This window comes from Silurus meridionalis, chromosome 4 (genome assembly GCF_014805685.1).
Source record: "Silurus meridionalis isolate SWU-2019-XX chromosome 4, ASM1480568v1, whole genome shotgun sequence".
In the NCBI taxonomy this organism is placed as follows: domain Eukaryota; kingdom Metazoa; phylum Chordata; class Actinopteri; order Siluriformes; family Siluridae; genus Silurus; species Silurus meridionalis.
In genome coordinates, this window is record NC_060887.1 from 29,779,698 (window position 1) to 29,796,020 (window position 16,323).

The following is a 16,323-nucleotide window of genomic DNA, read 5'->3' on the forward strand; positions in this document are numbered from 1 at the left end:
CAGTTTTTTTTCTGCATTTCAAAGCATGCCAAGGAAATGACAGATTCTGCATAGTGCCGGCTATATGAGTGCCAAGAATCGATTCCTTTACAAGACTCTCCTATGTACAGTACATGAGAGGGAGAAAAAAGAGCAATCCAGTGTAAATACATTAATAAAATAAATTAAAATCAAGACTAAAAATATATATACATACCTAACAGTTGTTAGAGAAGAAGATATGTCAAAGAAAAGAAAGAACTTTAATTATTTACACCTTGCAAGGTAAGTTGGGGGTGGGGGGTGTTGTCTGTAAAGTGCACAGCAGTGCACTTAAAGAACAAAACACAAGGATTTTGGTTACATAATAGAGGAGGCCACAAGCTTACACAAGGACACGAGATGGTGTCTCACACACACATTAAGGTTATGTCGATATAATGATGATAAATGATTTCCCATAATGAATTTATTTTGAATATTGAGCTCCAGTGGTGTATATGCTGCATTACCTGTATGTCTAAACACTGTTAAAGAGCTTGTGGTTGGTTAGTAAACCTGTTGCCATGAAAGCAGGAGTTTTCTGTTCTTTTTTTTTCTCTTTCTAACAGCATGTACTCCCTATAAAATACATTCAGAATTCAACACAAACTCTCAGACAAAGTCAAACCACATTGCTGGAGGGAAAGATCAGTGTCAATGCAGTTGATGCTTTGGATGTACTCTAAAGTGCAGCAGTTCGGAAACATGAAGATTCAGTTGTACTGGAGTGGGGTTGCTCTAAAGGCATGGAGGTTAGTTACAGTTAAATATGCTGGGAGCAGCATTCAAAAAAACATAACATGCTAATACAAGATTAACGAATCGCGCTTGTTTATAGTGAATGTCACCTGTGTGCTGAGCGAAAGAGGATGTGGTCTGCAATCTCTGACCTGTTCTCCTCATTTGTCTTCCCAAACAATTTGAATTTTCTGAATGATATTAGAAAACGGTGTAGTAGGTTGTTGGTGACAATCAGCAAACTCCATATTTCCACATTTGTCGTAAAATGATCTCTTGGAAAATGATGGTATTATCTGCTAACTATAAAACCAATTTACAGTTCAAATAGTAATAACCCACTCACCATAATGCCTTTGTTGTTACTCTATATGAATGCTTGCCAGTAGCATGCAGCACAATAGTACCTGAAGAATCTTATGCAGCAATCTTAATCTTAATAGAGCTGCTAAGCTTATATTTAATGTGCTATACAGTGTAAATTACTGTATGCAATTTCATTAATTATTGACTTATCTCACACACATAACACACATATACATGCATTTCGGTAAAGCAACTGATTTTTTTTTTCTCCCAAAAGAGAAATCTATTAAATGTGAGGTTGTGGGTTCTAGGGGTAAGTATTGCTAATAAACCAGAACGTCCCTAATATATAAGTAGAAAACCTGTGATGAAACTTTGAACCAATGCAAACTTGGACAAACATTTGAACACCTCCTGACATTGTGCAGGGTTTGACATAGACATACTCATTATGTTGATCAATCGAGCCACATTAGAACCCGCAATGCACAAAATAGTTGATATGTTCAGTAACATCATGGCTTTAGACACCTCCTATTCCATCCTAATGCAAATCAGCAGATTCAGTACGTGCTTACTTTCCATTATGCCTTTAACCACAGACATGAAGGGAGAAAGAGGCAGAAAGACAGGACAGAATAGACAGATCACACAAGGTGTTTCTGTTAGGCCAGCTAACACTATAAAGTTTAGGAAGTCTTTTAGTATTTTTTTTCCTTTTTTGTTTTTTTGTTTTTTTAACTTTGGAAGCGCTGCGGACATGATATAGATAAAGATTCTGCAAAATTTCAGTGCAAGACATGATGGCTACTTAGATTATTATTTTCAGTATTATTTATATATTAATCCAATACTGGACAACAGTAGTAAAGGGACAATTTGAATATGGACGCCTTCCTTTGGGTGGATTCCACTTTTTTAACGACGCCAAAAAGAGTGAAGTGTTCCACACCCATTTTCACCCACTCTGCTTTTTATGTTTATTTTAAATGTCTAATGTTTCCACCAGTCTTGAGGATATTTGAGCGTAGAGTTTAAAAGGGGCCTCCATCCTCATGCTGTACTCAGTGGATTATGGTCTTTAAATCTTGTAGATTTGGACAGTGACAGTCCTTCTCCAGCTTCAGCAAATGCAGGTCTCATCTCATCCTTCCATTTACACTCCTGACGCAGTGCAAATACAGGAACGAAGGGAAGCAAATCCTTCCACACCCCATCCCCATGAGATGTGCAAGTAAGTGAAAGAGAGATTGAACGACTGAGAATTAGTGAGAGAGCCAGGGAAACTAGGAACCTCATCCCATCTGTGTTTGCTCTCTTCACTTGTTGTTTCCTCGTCCTCTCTCTTTCACTCCCTCCCTAGCTCCCAGGATCGGAGCTGTGTCTTTGTGGTGTCCGTGAGTCTAGAAGTGTTTGCGGCTCCTGGAGGGAGAGGCGCCGCTGGGTGTCGGGGTGTGGAGGCTCAACGTTACGGTCCAGGCTGGACAGAGCCTGCAGGGGGGCGGCTTCTGGGCTAAGTAAGGGTTCTGTCGTGAAGTGGAGAGATTCACATGACTTGGCAGGAAATTCCTCAAAGTCCTGAGAGGCCAGCATCTAGACAGATCAGACCCAAAACAAAGATTTCCATTTGAATTAAAATTCAAGTCAAAATGTATTGTCATTCTACTCATACTATAAATCATTGGTAACTCTGTCACAAGACAAAGCTTATTGTATGTGTAAAATGTTTGTAACCTTTTTCTTGCTATACACAACTTGTCAGACACTCTTTATATCTTTTATCAATACAAACAAACCATCACAAAGACCACTCCTGACCTGATATCACTGGGGTATCAAATATAAGTTGAATAAGTTTCCTGCTTGATCAGTACCAATGTACAATGCACTATTTGATATTTAATGTATATTATATTACACTACTTATTTTTTGTATCTCAGCAGATATATACCTGTGAGATTGAGGAGAGTCTCTCAGACTCCATGGTGACAGTCTGTATGAGTGACTCGTCGGGACCTGGGCTTGAGCCGAGATACAGTGATACCTGGGGAGGTGAGGACACTGTGCTGTAGGCTGGAGGCACTAATGTCATCTGCCTCTGGAGCAATTGCATGATTGCACTGATGTCTGTGGACATACGGGTCTCTAACCTAGAAAATGCACACAAAAAGACTTTTGAGAAATATGTTATTTTCTATTTAAACTAGTTCCACTGAATCACCATTGTAAGTCATCAGCTTCATGTGTTGTAAATTGATAAAGAACAGGAGGCACAATATAAACTATATGGACAAAAGTTAGGTGACACCTGACTCGTAAGAATCGTATGTGCTTATTTGAACATCCTATGCCACATTTAGTCCCCATTTCCTGCTATAATAGCGTCTACTCTTCTGGGAAGATGGTCCATGGATTTTTGGAATGTGCTTGTGGAGATTTATTGCCATAAGGCATAACATTTCAGCCACAAGGGAGTTTATGCATGATGTGCAGTTAGTTAGTAAAGTTAGTGTTCCAGTTAATCCCAAAGGTGTTTAATATGGTTGAGGACAGAGCTCTATAGCAGGATAATCCAGATCTACCAGTCCAAACCAAATAAACCATATCTTCAGGTTTTGGGTCTCCTAGTTTAAGTGAAGGAAAAATGTAAAGCTAAAACATTCAGAGACATCCTATACAATTGTGTGCCTCCAACTTTGTGCTAACAGTTTGGGGAAGAACGAGAAACTGCTAGAAAAGTCAGATGTTGTACTGTCTGGAGGGGTTCGCATGGTATCTGGTCATAATTTTTCAATCATTTATTTAATTGATCTGAAATTATTAATAAAATAACATGAAAATCCTTCCATATCAGGTCATGCAATTTTCTGTATTTAATGTGGATGTTTCAAACACTAAACAGATACAGCTACAGATAGTGCCCTTGTGTTACACCCCTTTCAGGGAAATTAATAATTCTCTCAAATGTCTTCAAAACAGTTTAAAAATTAGCAATATTTATATTCATGGTATTCTTTAACTGGCACGTTGTATTATATTTGTACAGGCATACCAGGGTTATTTTTTAGACTGAGCTTATTCTGGTGATTTGCTTATGATTTGATTAAGATCATGCTTTAATCTGTGATAATGAAATGTTCTGTGTTCATATACTGCAATATTAAAATGTGAAGTGCAGGTCATTTCTAGGGCACATACTATGGACTGTTAATTACTGGGCAGTATAGAGCAACTTTAGCGTTGAATGCATAAAATACGAATTCGTTTGTCAAAATCCAGTTTCGTGTCTTGACTCCCATGACAATTCCTGCGTTCCTGTGTCTCCTTTTCTCTAATACGCTTCAGCGCTGCCATATTTTACTTTTATCATTGAGTGCTGATCGTTTCCTTTGCCTGATAATCAGCCTGTGAGTGTGTGAGACTAAAATGAGGAGAGACTGTTAGTTCTGCATCTCTGACCTGTTCAGTTGTGTCTGCAGCATGTCCAGCCTGTTCTCCAACTGGCTCCGCTGCTGTCTTGAGATGCTGTGTAATGGGGTGTTGTGCTGAGGTGGTGGTGTCGGAAGATTACAGCGAGGCAGCTCCTGATACTGATGACCCCGACTCTCGCCCCAGAAACTAAAGATGTTAGACACACCTGAGAGTGCACCTAGGAGAGTGAGAATTATGTCAAATGTATATCAAGTATAATTAAACAATATTTTCCTTTCTTACTTCATGAATAGACTAAATGTACTTATATATTATTATGATAGTTAAATCGTATACTGTGTAAAGTAATATAATATTTGTACATTGCCGGTTGATTGTAATTAAATGTAAATAAAAACAAAAGTAATTATTTGAATTAAAAAAATACTGAAAACACCCAACACATATATGCAGCTTGATCTGAAAATAATCATTTTTATCAATGTGCATGACAAACACTCACTTGAGGCTGTCAAATTTAGAGTGTAGCACAGAAAATGATGTCATCTTCCATAGAAGAAGCAATCTCCATAGGGAAGATGTGTTTAGGATTGATTGATTTCCTGATAATGTTTTTTTTTTTCCTTATCAAGTTTCTTTTGTTATTCAGGATAGATTGTATTTCTATAGAAAAGCACGTCACATGGGATGAAAAACCAATTCAACTTCAAGTTGCACCCATGTCTTACCTGACAGGGCATTGCAGGTGTTGCCTGTTTTAGGATCTGCTTCCCCCTCCGGGTTGTCATTAAAGTTCATAGAGGTGCCTTGTGCTTGAGAGAGCTCAAATAATGCTGTTGGCAATGTGGAGCGTGTATGTACAAGGTCCTCCCCTTCATCGCCACTCGAGTGGGAAGAGATTGAACTCCGGGGCCCCTCAAAGTCCGGTTTTAGTCTCTCGTTTGGATTATTCCTGGCCTGTTTTTTACGTCGAACTGGCTTCTGGTTCTTCTTGATCTCTCCTGCATCAGCATCATCTAACAAAAAGCAGAAACCGAAATGAAAACTGATCTCTTGCCAACAGAGTGTTATAAAATGCAGGTAAATTTGCGTTATTCTTTTATTGTGCGTGATTATTACTGCCTATCTCTGAACAGTACCTGTTTCCGTCCTTCTTCGGAAGGAAAGCTTTCTTTTACGTAGTTTGTTAAAGCCTGCATGGTCGGAGTCATCACTGCTTGGAGAGCCAGGAATCATGTTGGTCTGCAGTAATACGGCTCATGTCATTACATACTACTGACAAAATTCACTAGATTTTACAAATACCACTGGCTTTTCTAACTACCTCACATTACACATTTACCCTGTACCATGAATGATTTTAACACGATGAGTTAAGATTATGTGATAATGGAAGAACAGTTAATATCCAGAAGTATGTGGACACCTGACCATCGCAGCAAAATGTGCTTTTTGAAAACCCCACTTTAGATTTAGTCCTCTTTGGCTGATATATTAACATCAACTCCCTGTTAAAGGCTTTACGCTATATTTGGAAAGAAGGCTGGGCGGATTTGTGTTTATTCAGCCTCAAAAGCATTAGTGAGATTAGGCACTGATGACCAGTTAGGAGACCTGAGGGGCACAGCGAGTGTTTCAATTCAACCCAAAAGTATAATTTTTGGCTTTTGAATTTGTAGCAATAGATTTGGGGGAAGAACTACATATAAATGCGATGGTGGTGTGGCATCTCCGAAGAGTTCAGAAAAAAGTGGAGCTGTGTGACTATATAAGGATATTGCTCAAGAGCAATAACTTACATCTCTCAAATTGAAGGTGATCTCCAAGTTGCTCCAGAAGTAATCTGAGAACTCTGGATACATATCCAGAACCTCCAGAACATCCTCTCTGTGGATCTTGTGCAAGTCACAGTAAGTAAGGGCCCTTACATCAGCATTGGACTTGCCTGGTCGAGCATACAAGTTGATGGGCTCGCCAAATATATCATTCTTCCCTATAAAAATAAAGAATATAATATCCATATTAGTGTATAGAAAAATATAATTTTTTTTTTAGCTGTAGAAAAAATATTAATATCTGGTTGTTTATAAGTAGGATAGGTAAATTTTTTTGTGTTTAAAATTTTACAGATTCATTAATTTTTATTTTTTGGTATATTTAAATAGGGACTTTTGTTTTGTATCCAGCAGATGGCAGAAAAGTATTCACAATCAAACACAAATAAATAAATTACCCCAAAATACCACTGTGTGCTGCTTTGTCACACAATCATCTACACTTTACACGTACAGTAAACTCCAAAATCTTAATCATGTAAAGCCACTCATGTACTAATTGAATAAAATCACTACTAAGGACCCAAGTTTTCAAACCGATTTTGAATCAGATTTGGTATGTACCTAAGATGGCTACCACAACATCTCCACGTAGAATTTCTATAGATCCTCTGGAAATGAAGTAAAGGGCTGAGAGCACATCACCCGCATGGACCAGTGTGTCACCCGGTGGGGCATGAGTGGTTTTGAATTTCATGGCTAAGGCTCGCAAGCAGCCTTTAGTGGATCCCTTAAAAGCTTTACAGTTCTGCAGGAGAGTACGGTTCAGGTGCAGACATATATCTGCCTGAAGACACTCGGGGAAGCCTTTCAGTACCTGAGGCAGAAGATAAAAAATGAAAAAAGAGAAGAAAGAGAAAGAAACTCAAATAAAACATACAATAGACTGTAATTGTAACAGTGGAAAACTTTGAAAATCTTAATTGTGAAACCAGGAACTACAGTATTTACACTAATATAAGAACATAACTCGTATATACATTAATTATTATTTACTGCATTCATAAAGTATTCAGACATTGTCAATATTTCCTCATTTTTACTGATAAAGAGATGCTTCAAGGTAAAAAACGAGAAAACTGAAAGGGAATAATTCCATTTGATAAGGTTGTTTATAACACTGAAAACTGAGATGAAGTGGATCCACTTCATTCATCATTGATTTTTAGTAACTTCTTTATCCCTGTCAGGAGCTGATCCAGGTAATACTGAGTATAAGGCAGCAGAAATCAAAGTGGATGTAACATCAGTCTTTTGCTGGGCACCACACACACACACACACACACACACACACACACACACACACACACACACACACACACACACACACATCAAATCAGCACTTTCACTTTGTCTATAGACCCTTGAGCTGTGTTTTTTTGTAATGCTACTGTAGTTATTGCAACACTGCGTAGTGATTGAAACTGCTATATTTAATATAAAGCCTGTCAGATGAAAGCATTTCAGCACAAGAACAATTGCTACAGAATAAACAGAATCGTCTGTAGATAACCGAGACACGCTTGGGAGATGGTAAGCAAAACGTTTTCGAAATCCCAATAAACACTGAGGCTTTTTTTATTAAAATGCAAGGATTCAGGAGTACAAATTCTTCCTGGAGTACAAAATACAAACTGAGCGTACAGAGGAGACAGCCAAGAACCTAAAAGCCTCTCTGACAGAAGTCCTGTGTAAAGATGGGAGAACCTGCAGAATGATAACCACCCATAAAGCACTCAAGAAATCAGACTTATAGAATGGAGTGTCCATAGAGAGGCATTGCTTCTATCATCAAGACACATGGCAGATTTATTTGAGGATGCACAGGTCTTAGTTGAATGAAACTAGGACTGAGCTACAAGTAAAACAGAAGTACATGTGTTACATCTGGAGGAAACCGATCACATGGCAAGTTCCACTAATTGTAAAGCAAGGTGGTGGCACATGTTGGACATATTGAAAGTCTTGTCAGGACTGAGAGAAAGATCCTGTTTAAAAGCAGTCAGGATATCTAACTGGGGTTCACTTTACTTTATTGAAAACAACAAAGTAAAGGCTTTTAGACAAATCTATAAATGACTTTGAATGTTTAAACTAAAGTCTGACTTTTTGATTAGGCCAAAAGCAAACCTCTAAACACAGCCCTGACCCATAACACACACCTTAATAAAACAACAGTAGCTTCAGAATACACATATTAATGTCTTTAACTTAGGAAAGTGTCTAAGATGTTGGACTTCTGATCGGACGGTAATCGGTTTAAAATCCCAGCACCACCAAGCTGCCACTGTAGCGCAGCCGTATAACAGAGATAAGTGTAAGTCAAGTCGCTCTAAATAAGGGCATCTGTCAAATACCATAAATGTAAATTTAAACTGACAAAGCTTGAGAGGTTCTGCAGAGAGGGATGTTCAGGTGTGCTAAAAAAGCTTATGGCTGTAATCACTGACAACAGTGTTTCAACAAAGTGCTTAAAAGAAGGTCTGCACACTTTAAATGCACTGCACATACACAGTATTAATGCTGGGGGCCTGATACATTTCAGCAACTCCCTCAGCAACCTTTAACCCATTCTCAGAAGATCAGTCAAAAACGGTCATGCCATGCTATTTCTGTCTAATGTCATCCATCTTGTATTCGTCTTCCTCATCACGAAGCGTCTCTCTTTTTTGGAATATTAGAGTTTGCCATATTTCTTCATTTTTAGTAATGAGACACTTAATGAGGTAGGTGGAGGGAAGGACACAATTTCTCTCACACTCCTTCCATTCATCAGAGTTTTCACTTTTCATTACAAAGAGCTGTGTACCAGAACATAATGAAAAATATAATAAGTAAATGTAATGGAACGGAACATGTACTGGCTTTACAATTCATTTTCTTAAGGATTCTTATTTAACCAAGGAAACTGGAAATAACGAGAGGGAACTCGTGAAAAGGAAATATAAATTCCATTACAACGAAAAAACAGTAATCACAGCACCCAGGTCCAAACTTGCTTAATGTATATTCGTTATGGAAAGATTATTGTAAATCCGTTTTAAGAAATATGAAAAACATAGCATGCAAGCTAGAAGATTATTTTGAAGTTATTAGCTCATATGCTGCAGGGAAACCCTAAATTAACATCCTAAATTGCAAAGCAAACTATAATAATATTTGCAAGCATTTCTCTGATGATCGCACCAAAACATTTAATAGTACATATTTGATTGCGACTCACTGCATTCATGTCAATTCCGTTAGTGTAGGACCAGGCGTGCTGGAAATACTCCTCCAGTCTCTGTCGGAGTGGATTCGGGATTTGGTGGAAGCGAATGAACTCTCTGACCCGGAGCATCTGAGTGTGGTAGCGTGCCGTACCTGAGTACAGCCGCTGTATGATGGCTGACACATTCCCAAAGATACTGGCATACATAAGGGCTAGAAAAGATGTTAATAAATAATTATGTACAGCTCATAGACATATTGTGCCATTTCAATAAGCAGATTGTGAGAAAGATCATTTATTCCTCCTACAACTTGTTTAAACCTAATTCATATGACAATCCCTTCAGGGGTCTGGTGTTTAGAAAACAAAGAAACATACAAAGTGTTCTAATAAACCTGTATGCCAATTTATGCTGCAGTATGACAAATCTAGCAGCATTCTAGTTACTATATACATTCAAAAACAAAACAAAACAACACTATCATAGCAAGAAAACGTGACCACCAATAATAATCTTCTTCTTTCGACTTTTCCAATTAGGGGTCGCCACAGCGAATCATCTGTCTCCACACCCCCCTGTCCCTTACATCTGCCTCTTTCAAACCAACTACCTGCATGTCTTCCCTCACCACATCCATAAACCTCCTCCTTGGTCTTCCTCTTTTTCTCCTTCCTGGTGGCTCCATCCTCAGCATTCTCCTACTGATATACCCCATGTCCCTCCTCTGCACATGTCCAAACTATCTCAATCTTGCCTCCCTCGCCTTGTCTCCAAAACGTCCTACATGCGCTGTCCCTCTAATAAACTCATTTCTAATTCGGACAATCGTCGTCACTCCCAACAAAAGCCTCAACATTTCGGTAACTCTGCTACCTCCAGCTCCACCTCCTGTCTTTTACTCAATGCCACTGTCTCTAAACCGAACATCGCAGGTCAATAATTATAAACTCAAAATAATTATAAACTGAATAAATTCAATACAGAACTTATTGCTCTTAAACATTACATGCCCTGTTATAAATCCCTGAGACAGCACATTGCAGCATATACTGGAAACCCATTAAAATATTGCTCTCCCAGAGAAACACTAGGGAGATACAGTATTAATGCAAGCTCTCACTTCTAATTTACCGTAATTAATTTTCAGTTACATTTACTACACAGATATTTTTTTGTCAATATTCATGCAATCTGGTAGCTATTCACAGGGGTTAAATACATGCAAAGGTTCAACCATCTAGCTGGCACCCTTGTTGGACCATTGAACAATACCCTTATCCATATAATAGCTAATCCTGCACTCTGATTGCAGCTTCATAGAAAGCTAGGATATGTAAAGTAACAAATCATAATGTATTTTGTTTTATGGAGCATGAAAGGTTCCTATTTATGAATTAAATAGTCATGTTTTTGCCCAGAATAACAGTTAGAATGAACTGATATCACTGATACTCACATCCAATTAGCATGACACAGATGGAGAAGATCTTCTCCAAGTTGGTGTTGGGTGAGACATTGCCGAATCCGACACTGGTCAAGCTGCTGAAGGTGAAATAAAGGGCAGTCACATATTTGTCATCAATGCTGGGTCCTGAGTTGAGAGCTGAGTTATTGTAGGGTTTCCCGAGCTGATCCCCTAGCGTGTGGAGCCAGCCAATGGCACCGCTGCGTTCGACACTTCCAATTGCGTACCAGATGCAGGCCAGCCAATGAGCAATGAGTGCAAAAGTGCACATGAGTAGGAAGAGCACAGCTGCACCATATTCAGAGTAGCGGTCCAACTTGCGAGCCACTCGAACAAGTCTCAAGAGCCGTGCAGTTTTTAAGAGGCCGATTAGAGTGGTTGTCTTGAAGGCAAAGAAAGAGGAAGAGATTAAGACTTAATATGTTTAAGTCAAGAAGAAAATCAACCCAATTAAAATGCTATTCAAATAAAGAGATAATGAATTCATGTGTTTAATCAAGTAACGGCTACACGAGAAAAACGAGTATGCTGTCACTGAAAGTTTATATGTTAATCATGGTTTAGATATAAGCTACAGTATAAGCAGCACTTGTTACATGTCTATGCCTCGGATTGCGGTTAATAACAGTAATACCGAATGGGTTTTATGCCAATTTAACTTCTTCTTTTTTGAATGGTTCTATAAGATTGATTTTACAATCGAATCAAAATACCCTAGTGTTCTATCAGGCTTGCTGAGCAATTCACAGCTTTCATTTTAAAGCATTTAACTGTCAATATTTCTGTTCTGTTTGGACATTAAACACAAAACGGTAACCTCAGAGAGTATCATTTTGTTATTACAGTCCCTGTACAGTCCCCATGTGTGCAGCCTATTGACATTGTACAATATGGTGTTGCCAAGATACATATGCTTACTTTAAGTTTACCCAACCAACAGAAATGTAAATATATGCATTACTATATATCATAATTTAATATGCATAGGTAATAGGTTAATAATAATAGGTGACAGTTAACAGTGACAATAATTTTAAATACATTGGCTGTATATGCTGTACAATTATCACAACTTACAACTAAAAGTATTAATTAACTCAAAAAGAAATTATTTTATTTTTACAATTTAGTTGTAGCTAGTTCTCACTTGTGGTTCCAATATACCTGTATTGCAAATGCTTACAATTTTTATTTACACTATTTGGACAAAGATTTTAGAAAACCTGACTTTTCCAGCTTTATTTCGTTCTTAACCAAAAACTGTTACCATGATGTTGGAGGCACACATTTTTATATTGGTCTTTGGATGCAGTGGCAATACATTTTTTTTTTTTACTTATAGTAAGAGACCAAAACCTTTTCCAGCATGACAATGCCCTGTACACAAAGCCAGCTCATGCTCAAAATATGATGAATATGGTTTGGAGTGTAAGATCTTGAGAGGCCTGCTATAGAGCCTTGACCTCAACCTACTGAATACATTTGGGATGAATTGTAACGCTGAATGCACACCAGGCCTCCTCACCCTACATCAGGCTTTAGACTGAATGAGCACATATCTCCATAAGCACACTCCAAAATCTGCTAGTGAAGCATATATCCAGAAGAGTGGAGTCTAATAAAAGAGCAAATGGGGACAAAATGCTGGATGGAATGTTAAAAAAATAATCTGATCATATAGTCTATTTCATGGGCAACACACCATGCCATTAAGCGGCTTATAGTTACATTTTTGCTGTGGAACATCCTAGAGACAAGTTAGTTTCTGTAATCACTTATATTTCTAGCATTTGATTATGAGAGAGCGCTTATCTGTGAATTAGTTGTTAGGAATGTTAGAACATAAACAATCATTTTTATAACTGTCAGAAAGGTGCTGTTAAAGAAAAAACAAAGAAACTGAGCTTCTATGAATTGATAAGCTCTGCTTTCCTTGTCATGGTTTCCATATACTTAGTGTTTTTGCTTGCTTGGTTGTTGTCTGTTTTCTTGCCCCATGATTATGCCTTTGCCTCAGGTAACCCAGTCTAGCATCCCGCTCTGGACTGAGTTCGATTGTTAGATCCCCCCCTTATAAACTACATGCTGTGTTGACACATTTGTGTCCTGATTGCAACCGCCATACAATTCAAGTTTAGAACAATTCAATACTGTATGTTTATAAACTTATGGAAAAGAAATTACAGGTAAAAGTTTTTTCAGGCGAAAGAAATGAACACCAACACACAGATATATACAGAATATATATATATATATATATATATATATATATATATATATATATATATATATATATATATATATACAGTACAGACCAAAAGTTTGGACACACCTTCTCATTCAAAGAGTTTTCTTTATTTTCATGACTATGAAAATTGTAGAGTCACACTGAAGGCATCAAGGGCTATTTGACCAAGAAGGAGAGTGATGGGGTGCTGCACCAGATGACCTGGCCTCCACAGTCACCCGACCTGAACCCAATCGAGATGGTTTAGGGGTGAGCTGGACTGCAGAGTGAAGGCAAAAGGGCCAACAAGTGCCAAGCATCTCTCGGGGAACTCCTTCAAGACTGTTGGAAGACCATTTCAGGTGACTACCTCTTGAAGCTCATCAAGAGAATGCCAGGAGTGTGCAAAGCAGTAATCAAAGCAAAAGGTGGCTACTTTGAAGAAGTGACATTTATATGACATTTTTCAGTTGTTTCACACTTTTTTGTTATGTATATAATTCCATATATAATTCCACATGTGTTAATTCATAGTTTTGATGCCTTCAGTGTGAATCTACAATTTTCATAGTCATGAAAATAAAGAAAACTCTTTGAATGAGAAGGTGTGTCCAAACTTTTGGTCTTTACTATATATATATATATATATATATATATATATATATATATATATATATATATATATATATATATATAGATAGATAGATAGATAGATAGATAGATAGATAGATAGATAGATAGATAGATAGAAAAGAGAGAGAGAGAGAGAGAGAGAGAGAGAGAGAGAGACTAGCAGCAAGAGTTATGTCCATTTTTGAGGCATGCTGGGTGATATACTTTAAGAAATAAATATAAATAGTTCTACATGTGTTGACACAACGTTCTGTTCATTCCTAGTAATTACATATATCACAAAGGTCATTATATCAATAAAACAAATAAATCTCAAAGAGATTAGATTTTTGGCGTGAAGCCTAGTTTTCCTCCTCAGGGCACGAATACATGCAGCGTTGGAGTTGAAAGCTTAAATTCTTTCCTCACAGCAGTCTAGTTTTAATGGTGAAAACTTGATTTTTCACTCTTTTACCCCTTAAAGTTTTAGCTTACTATTCAACTATTCGACTTAAAAGCATATTAGTAAATAAACGGGATGTAACCAATTCTAATTGTTATTTAGAATGGGTTGATAATATTTTCTAAACAGATATAAACACAAATATGAATATTGGGTTTATGAGCAGGAAGCAATGTTTAGAGCACATTTCAAAATGAAACCAATAATTAACATATAAGTGATGCAGCTGAGGTTGATGAACTGTCAGAATTATAGGAAGAAAGAAAGAAAGAAAGAAAGAAAGAAAGAAAGAAAGAAAGAAAGAAAGAAAGAAAGAAATGGACAGGTATATATTTAAACACACACACACACACACACACACACACACACACACACACACACACACACACAAAATGCTTTTGTTTTAGACCATACTGCTTCAGGTTTAAATACAAACATAAAAGACTGAATGCAGATACAAAAAAGCCACATTTTGTAACACTATTATATCGTAGCTATTATAAATAGAGTAAGTACAGTAAAACTTCCAATGGGTCCTAAAAGTTTAACAGATTCATTATTATTTTTTCTTTTATTATATTATAACCTGAGTGCATTTTGCCTGAATATTTTGTTCAGTTTAAGTGATAGACTTCAACTTGCTGCCCAATCAATGCCCATGCCCATCTTTAGCCAAAAATAAAATAAAATAAGAATTATTAGTAGCATGTTATTGCTACTATATGAGCATGCCTTCCACCTAGGCAAAGGAGATGTCTTGTTTTATTTGCTTAAATTCAGCACTTTAGCACTGATATTCAAAGTTATTTTCATCATACCAATATCTATAAAGCTGTGTACATTGTGTAGCATGGGAATGTGAATGAAATTGTTATTTAGGGACAATTCTTGACAGTACTACATTGTTGATCTGAATTAGAAGCTGAACTCAAATGAATAGATAATAAATGGAACCCAGATTACTGATGTATAGCACATAGTCATTGTTGAGATAAAAGAAATAGAGATCTTAAGAAAGTCTCAACAAAAATGTCTTTCCTGGAAATGTACCGTAATTTCTGGACTATAAAGTGCACCCTTATATAAGCCGTAACCACTGAATTTGACAAATATTTTTATTTTTAACATAAATAAGCCGCAGGTGTCTACACTGAAACTAATGAACTTTACACAGGCTTTAACTAAAGACACTAAATGCAATATGTTGCGCTTCTATTAGGAGCATAGCGGTATTTTGGGAATACAGCATGTCACTGCATACTTCCGCTATTACTGCGTGTGTGGAGACCGAGGATTATGTCCTTATTATTTTCTGATGCTCATTTCTAAGTTTCTTTGACTAACCCATAACGCTGTTGCCAAGAAAAATAAAAAAGCACGAGTTTTGGAAACCTGTCTGTGCTTATATGATTTCTGTTGCAACTGGAGTCAGTGAGCTATCCCATCACCGAGAGGCAACGCGTTACAACGGCTTGTATCTAAACAGTGGCCGACCAAGTAAGTCATTGTTCACTGTGTTCCTCCTTCCTTTCCCAACTACAGTGGTACCTTGACCTACGAGTGCATTAATGTACGAGTTTTCCGAGGTACAAGCGGTCACTCTGTCAATTTTTTTGCTTTGTTACGCGAGCAAAAAATTGAGGTACGAGCTCGAGACGCCGCTGCTAGATGGCGACGCAAAGCCAGAAAGCGAAGACTGTGATGAAAATTAGGATAAGCAAAGAAAAAAAAGGAAGAATTTTAAAGTTAAGGGATACGTAGTGTACAGGAGTGATAGTAAAAAACGAGTTTTCCCTCCGCCTCCGCTTATCGCCTCTACACCCCCTCCACACACACACACACACACACACACACACACACCCCACCGCCGTATTCGTTAGCTCAAGTCGTCTCATCTCCAAGAAAAATACACTGAATAAAACCTTATTATATCTTTACATACTCTTTCTATTATGTTTTTATACAAGATTTATTATTTAGAATTGTATTTTCCATTTAATAACATGAAACA

General features: G+C 37.4%; 1 protein-coding gene across 2 annotated transcripts in view; it reads right to left on the bottom strand.

The window, feature by feature from the left end:
* The window catches only part of kcnh2b (potassium voltage-gated channel, subfamily H (eag-related), member 2b), a 226,855-nt gene continuing 210,532 nt past the window's right edge, over positions 1 to 16,323 (bottom strand). For both annotated transcript variants that reach the window (XM_046847060.1, XM_046847059.1), the window contains 9 exons: positions 11,002 to 11,392; positions 9,557 to 9,756; positions 6,898 to 7,150; positions 6,298 to 6,491; positions 5,638 to 5,740; positions 5,227 to 5,514; positions 4,526 to 4,715; positions 3,018 to 3,216; positions 1 to 2,658 (listed from right to left, as the gene is read on the bottom strand). In XM_046847060.1, coding sequence (XP_046703016.1) covers positions 2,425 to 2,658; positions 3,018 to 3,216; positions 4,526 to 4,715; positions 5,227 to 5,514; positions 5,638 to 5,740; positions 6,298 to 6,491; positions 6,898 to 7,150; positions 9,557 to 9,756; positions 11,002 to 11,392 — 2,052 coding nt within the window. In that variant the 3' untranslated portion in view covers positions 1 to 2,424. The remainder of the gene's footprint in view (positions 2,659 to 3,017; positions 3,217 to 4,525; positions 4,716 to 5,226; positions 5,515 to 5,637; positions 5,741 to 6,297; positions 6,492 to 6,897; positions 7,151 to 9,556; positions 9,757 to 11,001; positions 11,393 to 16,323) is intronic.